We start from the raw sequence: 17,447 nt of genomic DNA on the forward strand, positions 1-17,447 counted from the left end.
CCTCTAGAGCGTCCACAAGATTTTTCAAAGTGATCAAGGTCCATAATTCTGGCAGTAATAATCGGAAATCGTTGAGAATCAATACGTTTCTTTGTCTAATGATCTTAAAATTGTGCACAAATTTAAAGTCAATCGGATATTAACTTTAGCCCGTAGAGCATCCACAAGCAATTACACGGGACCGATGGACGGACGGGGTTGACAACAAAAAATGATGACATTTCAATGTGGGCGTATAAAAATGGATGTGCCAGTACAAATTTCCCATAATGGAGAATGGTTTATGTTGACCATTAACACCCTTTTGTTACAATTCTATTGTATCTCTATATAGTGCACACACACGCTCCATTTTTTCCCAGGTTTCACACATCCCACTCCTGTAATTCTTTCACTTATTTAGTTATACTAACTAAAAAGTTAAAATGTAGATTTTAAACAAGAATGTTCAGTGAGTATAAATTACTGACTGTGAATTCCTTCTATAACTCCTAAATAAAGAATATTTATAATACTGGCCAGGAAAATACAAAATCATTATACAGAATGACAGTAATTTGCAATGTTTCTTCTCCTTGTTTCTTTCTTTTGCATTTTCTTAAATTAGCTTTAAACTTCAAAATCATAAAAATTGCTGTACAAATACAAACCATGTTATTACAACAAAAACCTCAACATACTCAACTATAAATAGATAAGCTTGGTAAACATGCTTATAACAATTTTATATTTTGTGTCTTTTTTTTAACCTAAGTAATGTCGCATAGAAAACTGATGTCTTGTAGACTACTACAGAATATTCAACTATCAACAGTTCTGACGTCAAAGCTCAATTGTATTGCACGTCTTATTAAGCCATGCATGACATAGTTTCACGACTTTTTACGAGTTCATGATCAAAAAAGCACATTATGATTAAGATGATTAAAATGTGGGTGTTTCCTGGTGGAAGATTATCTTTAACAGATTATATAACAATTAATAATGTAGTTTCTTTGTGCCAAGTCATTTTTTAAAACAGGATGTAAACGTGACTGAAAAAGAAACTTTTGTCTCATCATTTTGAGACTAACAAATATTTACTAAGTAAATCACCAATATTTTTTAAGTTCGAATGAAAATGAAGCCAACAGGAATTGAAAATACAAGATTAAATTTTTGTAAAACGATCCAGTTTTTTCTTGTCTCTGGAATTTGTAAAATAATACCATGACTGCCATAGGATGATGCAGCTATAAGATTACCCTACTAGAGACCATTACCAAGTTTGGTGTTATCTAATATCAATGTTGATTCTAAATCAATAGTTTACAGCTTCTCTAACTAAAAAAAAATTTGTTATTTTCACAACTGTCTACATCAGGTGTAATCTACAATAGGTATATGCAGACCTCAATTTTAAAGTAATTAATTTACAAAAAATTTGCAAGGTTAAAACAAAATGATGGTAGCTATATAATATATATCTGAAAACAAACCTGTTCATTTTCACTATCCATAATTGGGTGCAATTGTCAACAGTTATACTTAATTTACAACAAATCTGCAGGCTTAATACACATTACAATACAAATCCAAATTAACAGTGCCCCTAATTAGTCCATGTTGAAGCCTGATAATTGAAAGCCATATGAATAGGATAGAATACAACAGCGACTACTTATATGTTCTGACTATTTCTGTAGATAATGAACAAACAGGTGTGCTATACCACTGAGATGAATAAAGACTTACAATAAACAACCTACACAGTACACACTGTCAGACACACATTAAATTATGTAGACCTATTATAAAGCAACAAAAAACCCTTTACAGTGTAATTCACTGTTAAGAGATTTAATTTTAATCTTCAGTATATTCACAACAGCATGCACCAACATGGTGTGGTGTCTAGAGTACTAATTGACTTCCCTGAAAAAAATATTTAATTTTTTTTCAAATTGGGTGTTTTCATTCATACAGAGAGATGGAGGGCCTATTCTTTGATGATTGTTTTCATCTTTAGACTAAATAAATGAAATACAAGGGTGACACAAATTTACATTTCTTTCTGTTTTAAACCCACAGAAAAGACAAATCTGTTTAAATCACCAGCCATTCAGTACTTTCCCACCCTGGTATACTACTCCCTGAAGTCTGTGAGCATATATACATACTGTAGTCTGAAAATTTTTAACTCAATGAATTATGCACTTATGCAATTTTTGGTTTAGTTACTTTTTTAACTCTTGTAAATTAAAGGGGATGACCAAATTTCTTAAAAGGAGATACAATCTCCTATATACCTACATGTACCTATATTCAATCACCAACAACAATCTGCATTTATTAGGTACAACAATGCAAAAGATTGCGCTTGATCATCACTATATATAGTTGTTCTGATTTACAAAGTTCCTGCAAGGTACTGAATCATGCAACATGTTTATGTTGACATTATCTCTGATAATAATAAGATCAAGTTGACCACAATAATACAGAAACAATGAAGTATTTTGTTCCTTCATGTCAAGATAACTAGTCTCTGGGGTATAATAAGGACACACTAATGAATATTAGAAATTTCACAAACAGAATCCATTTAGGATATTGTATACGAATATAACAGCGGCTGCCAGGCAGGATATGCCCACATTTTGTAAGAGATGGATAGAGAAGAAGCTAAAAACAAACACGATTTTTTGTACAATCAGGGGCAATAATCCAGAAAGTTATGGCCTGAAATGTGCAAATATCAAAAGGGACCGAGATCTTTGGGATATAAAGATATGTTTTAAGTTTCATCAAAATCGGTTAAAAATTTCCCGAAATTCGAATTCAACCTTCATTATCCACGATTATCAAAAGGAACCAAGATCTTAGTGTGTAACGGTGATATATTCACACGTTTTTTTTTAAATCAGATAAAAATTGTGACCCCTACAAGGCCATAATTCAGGAAGTTACGATCCGATATGTGCGAATATTGAAAGGAACCAATATCTTTGGGTTATAAACATGTATTTCAAGTTTCGTCGAAATCGGATTAAAATTGTGACCTCTAGAGGGTCCACAACCTTGATTTATCAGATGTTTACACTATTTGCGTACGAGGGGCGGCCATATCGTCCGGCAGTTTAGGCCCGATTTTCACGAAATTCGAACTCAACAAACATTACGGTGTAACAGTGATATATTTGAACGTTTTTTTTAAAATCGGATAATATTTGTGACCTCTAGAGGAACCACAAGCTAAAATCGTGATTTTTCTTACAATGCAGAGGCCATAATTCAGGAAGTTACGATCAGATATGCGCGAATATTGAAAGGAACCAAGATCTTTGGGTTATAAACTTGCATTTTAAGGTTCATCAAAATCAGATCAAAATTGTGGCCCCTAGTGGGTCAACAACTTTGATATACCTGATTTTTGCACTGTTTGCTTACGAGGGGCGGCCATTTTGTACGGCAGTTTTGGTCCGATTTTCATGAAATTCAAACTCAGACAAAATTACGAATTCAGGAAGTTACGATTCGATATGTACGAAAATCGAAAGTAACAAAGATATTTGGGTTATAAACATGCATTTCAAGTTTCATCAAAATCAGGTGAAAATTGTGACCTCCAGAGGGTCCACAACCCTGATACACAATATTTTGACAATATTTGCGAACGAGGGGCAGCCATTTTGTCCGTCACTTTTGGTCCGATTTTTACGAAATTCGAACTCAACCATCCTTAGGGTGTAACGGTGATATATTTACACGTTTTTTTTTCAATCGGATAAAAATTGTGACCTCTATAGGGTCCACAAGCTAAAAACGTGATTTTTCGTACAATCAGGGGCCATAATTCAGGAATTTATGATCCGATATGCGCGAATATCGAAAGGTACCGAGATCTGTGAGTTATAAACATACATTTCAAGTTCAAACCAAATCGGATAAAAATTGTGACCTCTACAGTGTTCACAAGCTAAAAACGTGAGTTTTCGTACAATCATGAAGTTACAGTCCGATACATGCCAATATCGAAAGCAACAGAGATCTTAGGGTGATAAACCTATATTTCAGGTTTCATTGAAATCGGATAAAAAGTGTTCACAAACAATTGTGCGGGGCAAAATTGAAAAGCAGTCACATTATATAAAAAATATTTGTCTCTATGAAAAGTTTTCATAATGTTATACATGTACTTAGAGCACCTACATAACAGGTAGTCAGGTACCCTACATATAGGATAAGAAAGGCAAATGCCTCCACTATCAAAGTCAAGATAAAGCAGTTCTACATTTCATTTTGAGGACAAATATTACCTTGATCTGAGCAGCTACATGTCCATGCATGTCTATTGAGAACAGGACATTAAACCCCATGATGTCATCTATGTGCTACAGTCTATTTTAATTATCAAATGAATTGTTGATTCAATATCACATAATATTAAATAGAAATTTCTGTTTGTTTGGTTTAAACTAACATAGTTCAGAAAAACGGCCAATTAAAATTTAAACCATCGTCAATAGTAGGGTATGACTAGTAAAAAAATAAAATAAATAGAATTGTCTCTAGTCAGAGGAGATGACAATTAGAGAATGGTAATTTAATAGGCGAGAATTACATAACATAACAAAGCATTAATAGTAATGGCAATCTCAGAGACATGGAACAAATTGTAGTCAAAAAATAATTATCAATTACTGAACGGAGGTCACTTTGTGACAGACCTTGGTTAATTTTCAATTGCTATAGTTGAATGTAGGGAAGAAAAATTTTGCAAGTACATAGGCTTATTTGAATTAAAATACAATCTATTACTTGCTCTGGTTTTCAATTTTTGCATACTGGTATATATGTTCCGGTTGAATGTGAAACAAAAATGAAATATATTTCTGAATAATTCTTAAACCAGAAAATCTGTAACAACATGTATTGTACACAAAAACTTGTCAAAAATGTTCTGTCAGGGTCAGTCAACGGTAGAATATCAATTTATTACTTAACACTGCTATACAATATATACAACAAATTGCATAGATTATCCTAAAAGAGAAATAAGGTTTGATGCCAAATATATCAAAAATCTAACTTACCCCAAGATAAGCTATACTTGTCACGATGAAATCTCGAGTCTGAATGATTCTAATTCATAATAATCATAATGGTCTTTAGTAATTTGGCTTCCAAATGAAAACTGAATACACATTCAATTATCTATATGGAAATTAAGAGAAGCAATCTCTAACAGACACTAATAACAAAGAGTCTAAATATATTTGTCTTAGACAGCCATTATCTAAAATCATTGATTTATCAAACGATGTGTTTGGTAAAAGGTGTAGAAAGTGGATGTCATTGTCTCCTTCTAGCTATATAATTATAAGTAAATTCAATATGATATAAGGTAACCGTGGTCATGTGTTATTAATAATAACTATGAACTTGTTCATTCTAAAACGAGTTCTTATTTCAGTTCATCCTCATCTAAACATCATTCTTTACTATATTTAAAAACAAAATCATGCATCAGGTTACACAGTATAAATCAATAGCTTTTATGATTTTAGTTCAAAGCTAATATCTGTTTAATCATTTCTAATTGATCCTTGTCAACATGTTCATGATAATACCTCCCAGTCCATGCCGTCTATAGACTTATCTTGAATAACACAACTATATAAAGCCTATTAAAACAATTTTTGGTTAAGGCTTTCATTCCTTCACTTCAAATTAAAATATCTACCCACAGTCCTGTTAGTTGTGTGCACTGAACCTAATGAACCAAATCAACCACTTAATATATGCATCTATAATTGCAGGTATCAAGTTCGTTGATACTCACTGGCCTTAAAATCTTTTGGTGAGAACTGACCAGAAGGCTTAATACTGATTCCATTCCACTACCAAAGAAGGTGTCAAAAGCAGACAGCAAATGGTAAGATCACATGGTCAGTTGTTATGGGTATCATGGCTATCTGTTTGATGAATCTGTTCATTTGACCAGAGCCCATCATCTATCACGATAAGAGAAGTCTGTAACTGACCATAAAGCTCATTGACCTGTCAATCACCAAGATCTGTTATGTTCCCTGTGTAGTTGGATCTAATTTCATAAAATGATAAGATTAAGAGTTGTGGTTGCTGTTACATGCAGAAATTTAATCGGTGTTACAAATGGTCTTTACTAATTGCTAACATTCTACTGATGAATAATATAGAACAAAAAATTAATGCCAACATGCAAGCTATATTTTGCCAGTCGTCTATACATAACAAAATGACGACTGCAGTAATTATGCTGAAAATAGTTTTATTGATGTTATCAAATATCAGTAGATCATCATAAAAGAGATGTAAAAAATATTTTACGAAAATGAACTTCAATGTAGGACATCATTATCAATCACCCATCCAGGATATTTAGTAAATATTTTTTATATTGATATAAATATTCATTGAACAAATATAAAACCACCATTTTAGTGATTGAATCACTAAAAAGATAACCAAGATAAAAAAAAAACACCCCCGGTAATTCATATTTTACAACTACATCTGCAGCAGCGATTGACTAAGCCTTTTATTAAGTGTTACTTCATGAGTGAAACAACAATCTGATTAAAACACAAATCCTATTTCATAACGTTTTATATAGTTCAAAGTTTTGTTTACTTGTCTAACTATACTAATGGAGGCCATCAAAAGTATAAAAAAAAAAAAATCAAAATATAAATCTGTATTTTAATAAAGACTGGCAAAGCGAGGAATCATTGGCTAGGTCTGAAGCAAATCAATTAAATAATTACAGAGTACCTATTAGAACTTGTACAAAGGACCTCCGGTTTTAGGCTCCATCCTGCTCAAATGACAAAGGGAAACCACACTGGTAAACCCAGATGAAATTTCACAACCAACACCGTGTTGGAATCTGAGACTCCCTACTTAGTGAGTGATCGCTTTTACCCACTGAGACTGCCCATACATAAAGGACCATATAAAACCTTGCACAAAGTGTTTTTGGTCCAGTTTTATCCTTCGGAATTGCTGGAACACAGACATTAACCAACCTGACTATGGGAGTAGCAAGACTAAACGTTTTTCACACTTCAGGCATTTACCTTCATTATCCTGATTTTCTATGTAGGCTAACTGTTAAGTAAGTGTTAAGTAGCTCTAATTATATTTACATGTATACTACTATCTGATTTTTCTGTGAAAACCAGTTCAGAAATGAGCTTATTTTGTTCATATTATCCTTCAAAATAGCTGAAATATTAAACTTAGATTAGCATTTCGCTACGGTATATCCTGTTTATATCTGCCTATATTAAAGATACACAACCCAATATAAGTTTTATTATATTTGGACTTTTTTAGCACATTGATAACCCATTCATAAACACCTGACAACAATTTCAATTATGGAATTTTTCTCATGTGGCAAGACCATTTGTTGTCAAATTTGTCCAGTGAACTTTGTGTTTTCACTAATAAACTGTTTTTAATCATCTTTTTTCCTTTAATTATGACAATTACTCACAAGGAACTACAAAGACATCAACATCCAACAGACCTGGTCATAACAAATGAATAAAGACAGCCCATCATAGGAAAATTGTACGAAGAGCTTCAAATGAATTTTCAAATATAGCTATGTAAGTAGTGATAGGGAAACCTATTCGTAAAAGTAATCCAAACTATGATATTTTCTCCAACGACAGTAATAGGCTGTATAAATAAATGTTCTTCCTTTTTGTTTCCCTCCAAGAACATATGGAAACAATGCTCAATGGGTGACAGATTTGGCACCAAGTTAAGTGCCTATTCTATGAATGAACCTTCTGGTAGTACAGGCAGTCTTCGATAATGGAGGCAGACCACCATTAATTTCCCCATTGACTCAATGCTAATTCTAGCCCCTTTGCCCGGCTCTAACTTTTCTTCAAATTTTTGTTGGGCTGAATGCTTTTCACTACAGACAGAGAAGCAAATGGTCATGTCTTTGCACAAAAATTGGTATGAGGTTGACCACCAAAATTTTGAGATGCACAAACTTGAAGAAGCAAACTAAAAACATGTAACTATTCACCGTACATATCACCGTAACCAACTCTTGTTATCCTTCTGCCTCAAAATCATGAATATTTACCAAAACCTGGCAGAAATGTTAATTCAACCCCTCTTTGTCCATTCTAGACCAAATAATCAAAAAAAATGGGCATGTAAAAGGGGAGAAAAGAGACAGAGAGGGAATTGATATAAATGGACGAACTACAATATGAGTTCTGTGATGGTAAAATTTAATGGTGGCCTGCCTCCTATATATTGAAGTCATTCAGTCTCTGTGTTAACGTCATCAACATCCATTTACAGCTATTGTCTTGAGCCATGGTGGGTCATTCTTTTGTGACATTTTCCTTTTAGTGATGGCCGTCAACATTAACCTTAATTTGTATCCTGTGGAAGCTTTAAAGTCTTCATCCAATTAGCTTCATCAATGAAATCATTTTAAAAAGACAGGAAACTGCTACAAGTGTCCATATGTCAAGTTCAACGTAATCATCTTTCAGGTTGGGGGGGAAAGAGTGAAATAGAAAAGAAAAAAAAAATCAAAAATAGAAAAATGATATAAAAAATATTTTTACTTGGGAATTTTTCCTTTGTGACTTTATGACCTGGGAAATATTTTCAGACATATTGAAATACTCATGCATCATGATACTGGATTTAATGAAATTAACTGGAAATAACTCTCCTATTCCTACAAACTTATTCACAAAGATAGATTGCCAGGCAACAAAACATACACCCATAGCAGCTAAATCGTCCAAACGGTCGACAAGGGTTGTCGCATATTTATTCCTTTGTAGGTAATTGGGGGTCTTTACAAGACAGTTCCATACAGATCAGATGATCACTTTTGTCCTTCAAACGTTCACTAGATTCACAAAGTAAAACAAGGGCCATAACTCTAGAAATTATTGACGGAAATTGCTGAAATTCAAAAGACCTTCACAAATTTAAATGATACATATAAATTTCATACATATCGGATGATAACTTTCATCAAGGTTAAACAAAGAGAAACAAGGGCCATAACTCTAGAAATAATTATTGTAAACAGCTGAAATTCAATAGGCTTCGTGGCTTCACTAATTTTAATAATGCATATAAATTTCACAAAGATCAGATGATAACTTTTGGCGTTAGAGCATTCACAAGGTTCAATAAAGTGAAACGAGCCATAATTCTAGACGTAATAATCGGAAATTGCTGAAATTCAGTAGGATTGTTCTTTTTACTAACTTATAAATTTAATTTATAAATTTAATACAGATTGGTAGATAACTTTAGAGGTTAGGGCCATAACTCTAGAAGTAATTGACTGAAATTGCTGAAATTCAATAGGATTCTTCGTATCACTAGCTTAAATTATGCATATCGGACGATAACTTTTGGCAATTAGGGTGTTCACAAGGTTCGATAAAGTGAAACAAGGGCCATAACTCTAGACATAATAAACTTAATTTGCTGAAATTCAATAGGCTTCTTTGTTTCACTAATTTAAATAATGCATATAAATTTCACAAAGATTGGATGATAACTTTTGGCGTAATAGCATTCACAAGATGCAACAAAGTGAAACAAGGCAAGGACTATAACTCTATACGTAATGAATAGAAATTATTGACATTAAAAAGGCCTCTTCATCTCACTAATGTAAACCACATATATCAATTTCAAAACAATCAGATGATAAATGTAGTCTGTAGAGTGTTCACAAGAAATTGTGGACGACGGACAGACGTGGGTACGGACGGGGGTGACGTCAATATACGACCACATTTCCATGTGAGCGTATAAAAACACAGTAATCGACAAGCCTTTGCAATTTCAACAACAAAGGTATGAAAATAATTAATTATGGCTGTGCTTATTTTTATCAATTCAGTGAACTAATCTACAGGAAATGTTCCCAACTTCTTTAAAGTTTAATAATTAACAAATTAAAGATGCCTCTCTTCATAGAAAGCCAGCCCACACAATGTAACTCTTTAAGACACTGTCCTTAAACCCACTGTCTCTTATTAAGAGTAAAAGGTACAATTTGGAAAAAATCTTTGGTAAGATCTTGTGAAAAGAAAGCATTTTAGTAAGGGTCAAACTTCAACATTACATTAGTTTAATGTTAATATCAAAATACATCAATGATTCATTAGAATATGGTCACTGTCGCTTTGTAAAATTCTCATCAATAAAACTCAAAGCAGGCCTCTTGCGAGTAACTGGTTGTCTACTATTTACATAAAGAGTCTGGGTACAGGTTCTGAATGTCTTCTTCAAGGTAAATAAAATCATTTCAAAGATATAATGTTTATCATTAGGTGTGTCAGAATGTAGATCAAAGTATGTAGAACTATTGTAAATGTAATATCATCTCTGAAAGAAGCTTAAATCATGGATGCAGACGTCATATACCAAAAGATCAAAAATAATTATTCCATTAGTCTGATATCTTTAACATGTTTGTAAATATATGAATATTGCTTTATACAGCTTTGGCTCAAGGTAATCAGATTTTTCATCAGGCAAGGCAAGAATGGCATATATTTCCATGAATACTGTTTTTTTTTTTCACAAATCGTTTAACTGAGAATGTAATGTACGCAAGCAAAGGTATCCTGTGAATCATTTTACACATATGTATTACGTCACATCTATTTTCAATTCTCTAACATCAAAAGCATCCCTAACTTTATCATAGGTCATAATATAAAATTCCCTTTAATTTTATAAATAAACTTCTTATCATCTGAATAAAAGATTATATAATGTGAATAGAGAGTATAATTTTTCATAATTTTCTGATATAAATATTCAGAAAGTTGAACACTTTGAGTCTCTGAACTGAGAAGAGAGATATACCACATACAATATCTTCGAAGCAAATTCTGACTTTTAGTATGCAGTAAAATCCTGATGTGAAATTTTAACAACTATATCTAAATAACAAATGAAATTCATATTCAGTAACATTACTTCACAAAATTTGTAAACTGTAACAAAGAGAACATTTACTATACCCAGTATATATATTTATTTAAAATCACTGCACCTTCAATGAATTAAGTCTTAAGGAGTGACCAATATCATAACAAATGGAAATCTCGCTTTCAAATACACTAAATGATTCGAGGTAAAGTGTTTTGGTAAAGCTAACTATATACATTAGTCATTTTTTATCAAAAATTCGAAAACAGATTTAAAATAGAAATAAAAGCAATTTGCAATGGAATCTTTGAACACATAACATTGAAGTTAAATTTCAAAATATCAAAAACATTCCATATAAATAAAATATGTAGTGTTGTTATTAATAAGAAAAATACATTTCAAACAATAATGAAGTGAAGTACCGAAAATACAAATATAAAACAGGATAGTGTCGAGTTTGATAGATTAAATTGTAATCGACTCTTCCTGTATAAATGAAACAGTTCTTATATTGAGTAACTGTTCTGGAAATAATCTACTTTCTACATCAGAAAAATCGGGTTAAAAGTTAAAGTACTTTCTAAAATCAAAGGATTATTTTGAAAGTCGTTTCATGTCAAATTGGACATATTGATAAAACATGCCTTTTTGAAAGTAGACCTACAATTCCAGCGAAAATGAAAGCTGCCTAGTTCTACCCAAATAATAATTTATAAATAAAATTAACAGATTTTTAGATAAAGAGATCAGATAAAGAGTTGACTGTTCTCCTATAATAGTTAAAAAAAATAGATAATGTAAATAAAATATTTCGAAAATTTCAGGCAAGTTGCTCAACTCTGAACCAAGATTTTGGCTTTTGAAGTTTAAGCCTAGACTTGATCATCATTACTAAATTCGGTATGATCAAAAAAATAGTCTCAATTATCTATTTTTGGTTGTAATCATCAACGAGCGTTGAGCAGAAGATCGGATTCAAATCCAGTGGAAATTTGACACGTAAGATGACATCGACAGATGATTATGGTTTGGTTAAGTTAATTATTGTCTAATAGTTTGTATAACATTTCAGGCCTCAAGAAAGACCGGCTATAGGCAGATTTGGCTCTTGCAAAATGTATGTTTAATTAATTATTTATCTTTAATGAAATTAACTGGAAATAACTCTCCTATCCCTACAAATTTATTCACAAAGATAGGTTGCCAGGCAATGAAACATACGCCCACAGCAGCTTAAACGTCCGAACGGTCGACAAGGGTTGTCGCATATTTATTCCTTTGTAGGTAATTGGAAGCCTTTACAAGACAGTTCCATACAGATCAGATTATAATTTTGTCGTTTGAGGGTTCACAAAGTTCTACAAACTGAAACAAGGGCCTCAACTCTGGAAGTAGTTTGCAGAAATTGTTGAAATTTGACAGGCTTTTTCGTTTTACTGATTTAAATAATGCACATAAATTTCAAACAGATCGGATGATCACTTTAGTTATTCAAACGTTCACAAGGTTCACAAAGTAAAACAAGGACCATAATTCTAGAAATAATTGACGGAAATTGCTGAAATAGAATAGACCTCTGTTTCACAAATTTAAATGATGCATATAAATTTCATACATACCGGATGATAACTTTCATCAATCAAGCATTAACAAGGTTTAACAAAGTGAAACAAGGGCCATAACCCCAGAAGTAATAATTGTAAATTGCTGAAATTCAATAGGCTTCGTGGTTTCACTAATTTAAATAATGCATATAAATTTCACAAAGATTGGTTGATAACCTTTGGCGTAATAGCATTCACAAGGTGCAACAAAGTGAAACAAGGGCCATAACTCTAGATGTAATAAACAGAAATTATTAAAATTAAATAGACTTCTTCATCTCAACCATATATATATCAATTTTAAAACAATCAGATTAAAACTTTTGGAGTTAGAGTGTTCACAATAAATTGTGGACGACCAACCGACAGACAGACGGACAGACAGCAATATACGTCCACATTTCCATGTGGGCGTATAAAAAGTATTGAGTATACTCACACCAAGTTTCATCAGTGTCCATCAGTTAGAATCAAAGTTATCTTGTCCCAAAGCATCAACCTTTGTTAAGGTATTGATATAATGAAACTATACACAAAGTTTCACCATTATCACTCAATTAGAATCAAAGTTCCAAAGTCTCGACCAATCAAATTGCTTACTGCTCTGCTTTACCCGTGCCGAAAATGTTCATTATCAATCTTAGTCAAGGTATTGATGTGATGAAACCAGGGTTCTTAATCCATTTTGAAACAAACAGGCCAGAATTGGGTCAAATGAGGTCCCGGTAAGAAATCAGTTAATTTTAAGCTTACATTAACTTTAATATAACGAGAATTCCACAAAAATAATTCTTGGTAATTTGTTATGGAGAATGTTGTATTCTGATGTATGTGATCACCACAAAAATAACGATAATTAGGTACACTATTTGAAAATTTTCCATATTTAATTCACATACCAGCTTTCAAGTTCACGTCAGTATTACTCCTGAATAAATTACTATCTTCGTTTATTCGATGAAACGTTTGTGTTTAATCAGTCGATGATCTAAAATATTAGCATTTTTCTACTATTGCCAGAATCAGAAAATGCTGCAGACAAAATAAACTGATACAGCACCATGGCATTTCTTCATAAAACAATTTGTAGTTTTTTGTCTATCACGTAATTAGTCACATAACTTGCAAAAGTTTTTATTCATTCGTCGATGATTGACGACCGGCACAATTGTCACGTGACAACCATAATTGAAATTGCTTTAAAATAAAATTCCATATGATTATGTTATAGCCTTCAATAAAAACGACAATATTTTAAAAATTATGCCTTTGTCAGAATGTGTTTATAATATAAAACCAGCGGCTGCCGGGCAGGATACGCCCACATTTTCGAGAGATGGATAGAGAACAAGCTTAAAAGAAAGTGATTTTTCCGACAATCAAGGGCCATAATTCAGGAAATTAAAATTCGATATGCGCGAATATCGAAAGGAACCGAGATCTTTGTGTTATAAACATACATTTCAAGTTTCAACTAAATCGGATTAAAATTGTGACCTCTATAGGGTCCACAGCCTTGATAACCATATTTTTACGCTATTTGAGAACGAAGGGCGGCCATTTCGTCTGTCAGTTTTGGGCCGATTTTCACGAAATTCGATATAATAATACGGTTTTTTAAATCGGATAAAAATTATGACCTCTATAGGGTCCACAAGCCTAAAAACGCGTTTTTACGTACAATCAGGGGCCATAATTCAGGAAGTTACGGTCCGATATGCGCGAATATCAAAAAGGAACCGAGATCTTTGGGTTATAAACTTACATTTCAAGTTTCAACAAAATCGGATAAAAATTGTGACCTCTACAGTGTTCACAAGCCAAAAACGTGATTTTTCGTTAATCAGGGGCCATAATCCATGAAGTTACGGTCCGATAGATGCCAATATCGAAAGGAACCGAGATCTTAGGGTGATAAACCTATATTTCAAGTTTCATTGAAATCGGATAAAAATTGTGACCTGTAGACTGTTCACAAACAATTTCATGTGGACGTATAAAAAATCGTAACGGTAAACACTATTTAAAACTGGTTTATTGACCTAAATCCAACCGATATGTCACATGTCATTGGAATTTAGCATTGGAGATTCTATCAGGAAAATATATTATTAATGACTATTTCTCGGTGTATTCAGTGTTCTATCAGGGGATTATACTCAATGAAGATATAAATTTACCTAACAACTGGTCAGTGAATCCATCAATGTATGATCCAGTTATTATTTTAATATCTACCTGGAATTCGCTCGAGATCGTCTTCTTTCACCACGTGGGCTATTTTTACAAAACCAGGTTACTGAACCTGTTATGAATAATCAGCAAGCTTGTTTTATCCAAATTACCATTAAATGTGCAAATCAGGCTACTCAGATTATGAACCACATAGCTGATTCGCACTAAGGCCATGAGTGTTGTTGTAGCCGACAATCATGTTGATTGACTTCTTAATTTACATGTAATAATTAACCCGATGTAATTCACCCAAAAGTAGATTGATTTATGATACCATAGTGGCTGGTTCATTGTTTTACCAATCGGCTAGATTAAACATCAATTGGCTAAAGCCGACAAAAAACAGCTGATTAAGAACACTAGATGAAACTATACACCAAGTTCCATCACTCTCACTTAACGAGAACCAAAGTTATCATGTCCCAAAGCATCAACCAATCAAATTCCTTATCTCTACTTATCCTAAGCAGAAAATGTTCATCTTCGAACTCCATCAACATATTCACCTAATGAACGCCTACACCAAGTTTGAACATTCTACCTCAATTAGAAGGAGAGTTATTGTGATCCACAGTCTCGGCCAATCAAAATGCTAATCGCTCTGCTTACCTTAAGCAGAAAATACTCATTATCGAACTTAGTCAAGGTATTGATGTAATGAAACCATACATTAAGTTTCATCACTCGCGCTTAATTAGAACTAAGTTATCATGTCCCAAAGCATCAACCAATAAAATTGCTTATCTCTGTTTACCCTTAGCAGAAACAGCTCATCTTCGAACTCCATCAAGGTATTCGGCTAATGAACGCCTACACCAAGTTTGAACATTCTAGCTCAATTAGTAGTAGAGTTATTGTGTCCCAAAAAGTGTTACAGACGGACTGAGACAGATGGACAGACCTATTTTAATAGTTCTCTACTATCTTCGAAAAGTGGGGGACGTTAATATTCATTCCATAGCAATTCAAGATGTATTAAAGTCTTGTAAAAACTATTATACTTATACTGGTTGAAGTTTTGATAACTATAATAAATTAAAATAATTTGTTGTTATATTCATCCTTGGAATTTATCTATCACAATCTTATGCTACTTTATAAGAAGAAACATTAACTGATCAATAGCCACTTTTATCTTGTAAACACTTTCTCAACAACTAAATGACACTAAATACAATTTGAACATTAAGGAACTTTATTCACTACATATTGTTCAGTCTTGATTTAATTTACAAACTGAAATAATGCACAAAAATTGGATTCTAAAAAAATGTAATGATCCTACCAGAAAAAATAAAAAAATATCACTGAACACGTTACAGAAAACAAATTATAATTGTTTGATATTTTCATATTGTGATATTTTCATTAAACATTAATTTAAAAAAAAAAACACATGGCAAATTGTTTTTGACAGATTATTGTCTTGTGTGAAAATCAAATCACGACTTTCTATGGAAATGACAATAATTGCTTGTAGTATATAAATTTTACTACTATTTAATGGTGATGATTCTCTGTAACAGCTAGGATAAATTCTGTTTGATATTAATATCTTTCTGGATCACAAGCAGATTAGTAGGAGGTCAACATATCCCCTTCAGCTTTTAATCTAAGTTCAATGGAATTTTCTTACATTTTTTTACGCATAAGGAGCACATAGGCCATATTCTTCCATAAAATATTGAGTCAATCATTAGGAATATTCTAACCAAAAATCATTATCTTATACTGAAACAGTTTCTTCGCCACAAAAAATATATGCAGTTTAAAGCTCAAATATTTGCAAAAAAATATCATTTAGAAATACATCATTACAAAGTGGAGAGTAAAAAATAAAATCTTCCTTTTGTCAAGTATTTTTCTTCTCCAACTTAAAATAAAATATAAAGTATGGAGAGTGAGCAGTTTTTGTCCCAAAATCTGTTGAATTATCAAAAATAATACATGCCAAAACAATAAGATTACAAGATTGGTAGACAAGATTGGTACAATTGGTCACATCAATCACAATAAAGTATTTGAAACTGTGTTGACCCCCCCCCCCACTTTCCTTAAGACACACTATTTTAATGAAGCATTAAATTCTAGTCTTATGTAGTTCCCATACTTCCAGATATAAAAATTTCAATAAAATGCATGAATTTAAATATTTTAATGTCTTCTGATATTCGTAACTATGATACCTTAAACATATGAAATAAAAAAAAAAGTTTGTATAAACGAATGATCTTACACTCTAGTTGACTCTTTTGTTCTGTACTTTATTTGACTAAAAATTCGAACACATTCATTGATAAATCATGTTTCCTGTTATACTTATTTTTAATAAGCAAAACCTTTCTTTACTGGTTAATAAAATGAACAGAATTTGTATGTCACTGTAATTAAAGCAATTTGCACATGATGTATGAATAAAACACTTACCTAAAGAGAATAGAAATCAAACACAGTAGCAGAGCGCACAGTATTATACTGTTACTCTATACTAACAAGAAGCAGCACACTCGCTCAGATTGGTTCATTCTTGCGAAGGAGGGTAGAAAGGTGTGACCAGCAGCTTAGTGATTTACTTGATCACAATGTGAATGAACATGGAACCATTGATTAATATTTCAACAATCAACCGCT

At 32.4% G+C, this 17,447-nt stretch overlaps 1 protein-coding gene across 3 annotated transcripts in view; it reads right to left on the reverse strand.

The window, feature by feature from the left end:
- LOC126830918 (diacylglycerol kinase delta) overlaps positions 1 to 17,447 on the reverse strand; it is a 130,374-nt gene that overhangs the window by 49,876 nt on the left and 63,051 nt on the right. The window contains exon 1 of one of the 3 annotated variants that reach the window (XM_050561439.2): positions 1,479 to 1,686. The exons of the other annotated variants lie outside the window; for them this stretch is intronic. Within the exon in view, the coding sequence (XP_050417396.1) occupies positions 1,479 to 1,499 (21 nt within the window). The 5' untranslated portion in view covers positions 1,500 to 1,686. Of the gene's footprint in view, positions 1 to 1,478; positions 1,687 to 17,447 lie in introns of those variants that run through there. 3 annotated transcript variants of the gene reach the window in all.

The sequence above is a fragment of the Patella vulgata genome, chromosome 1 (assembly GCF_932274485.2).
Source record: "Patella vulgata chromosome 1, xgPatVulg1.2, whole genome shotgun sequence".
NCBI lineage: Eukaryota > Metazoa > Mollusca > Gastropoda > Patellidae > Patella > Patella vulgata.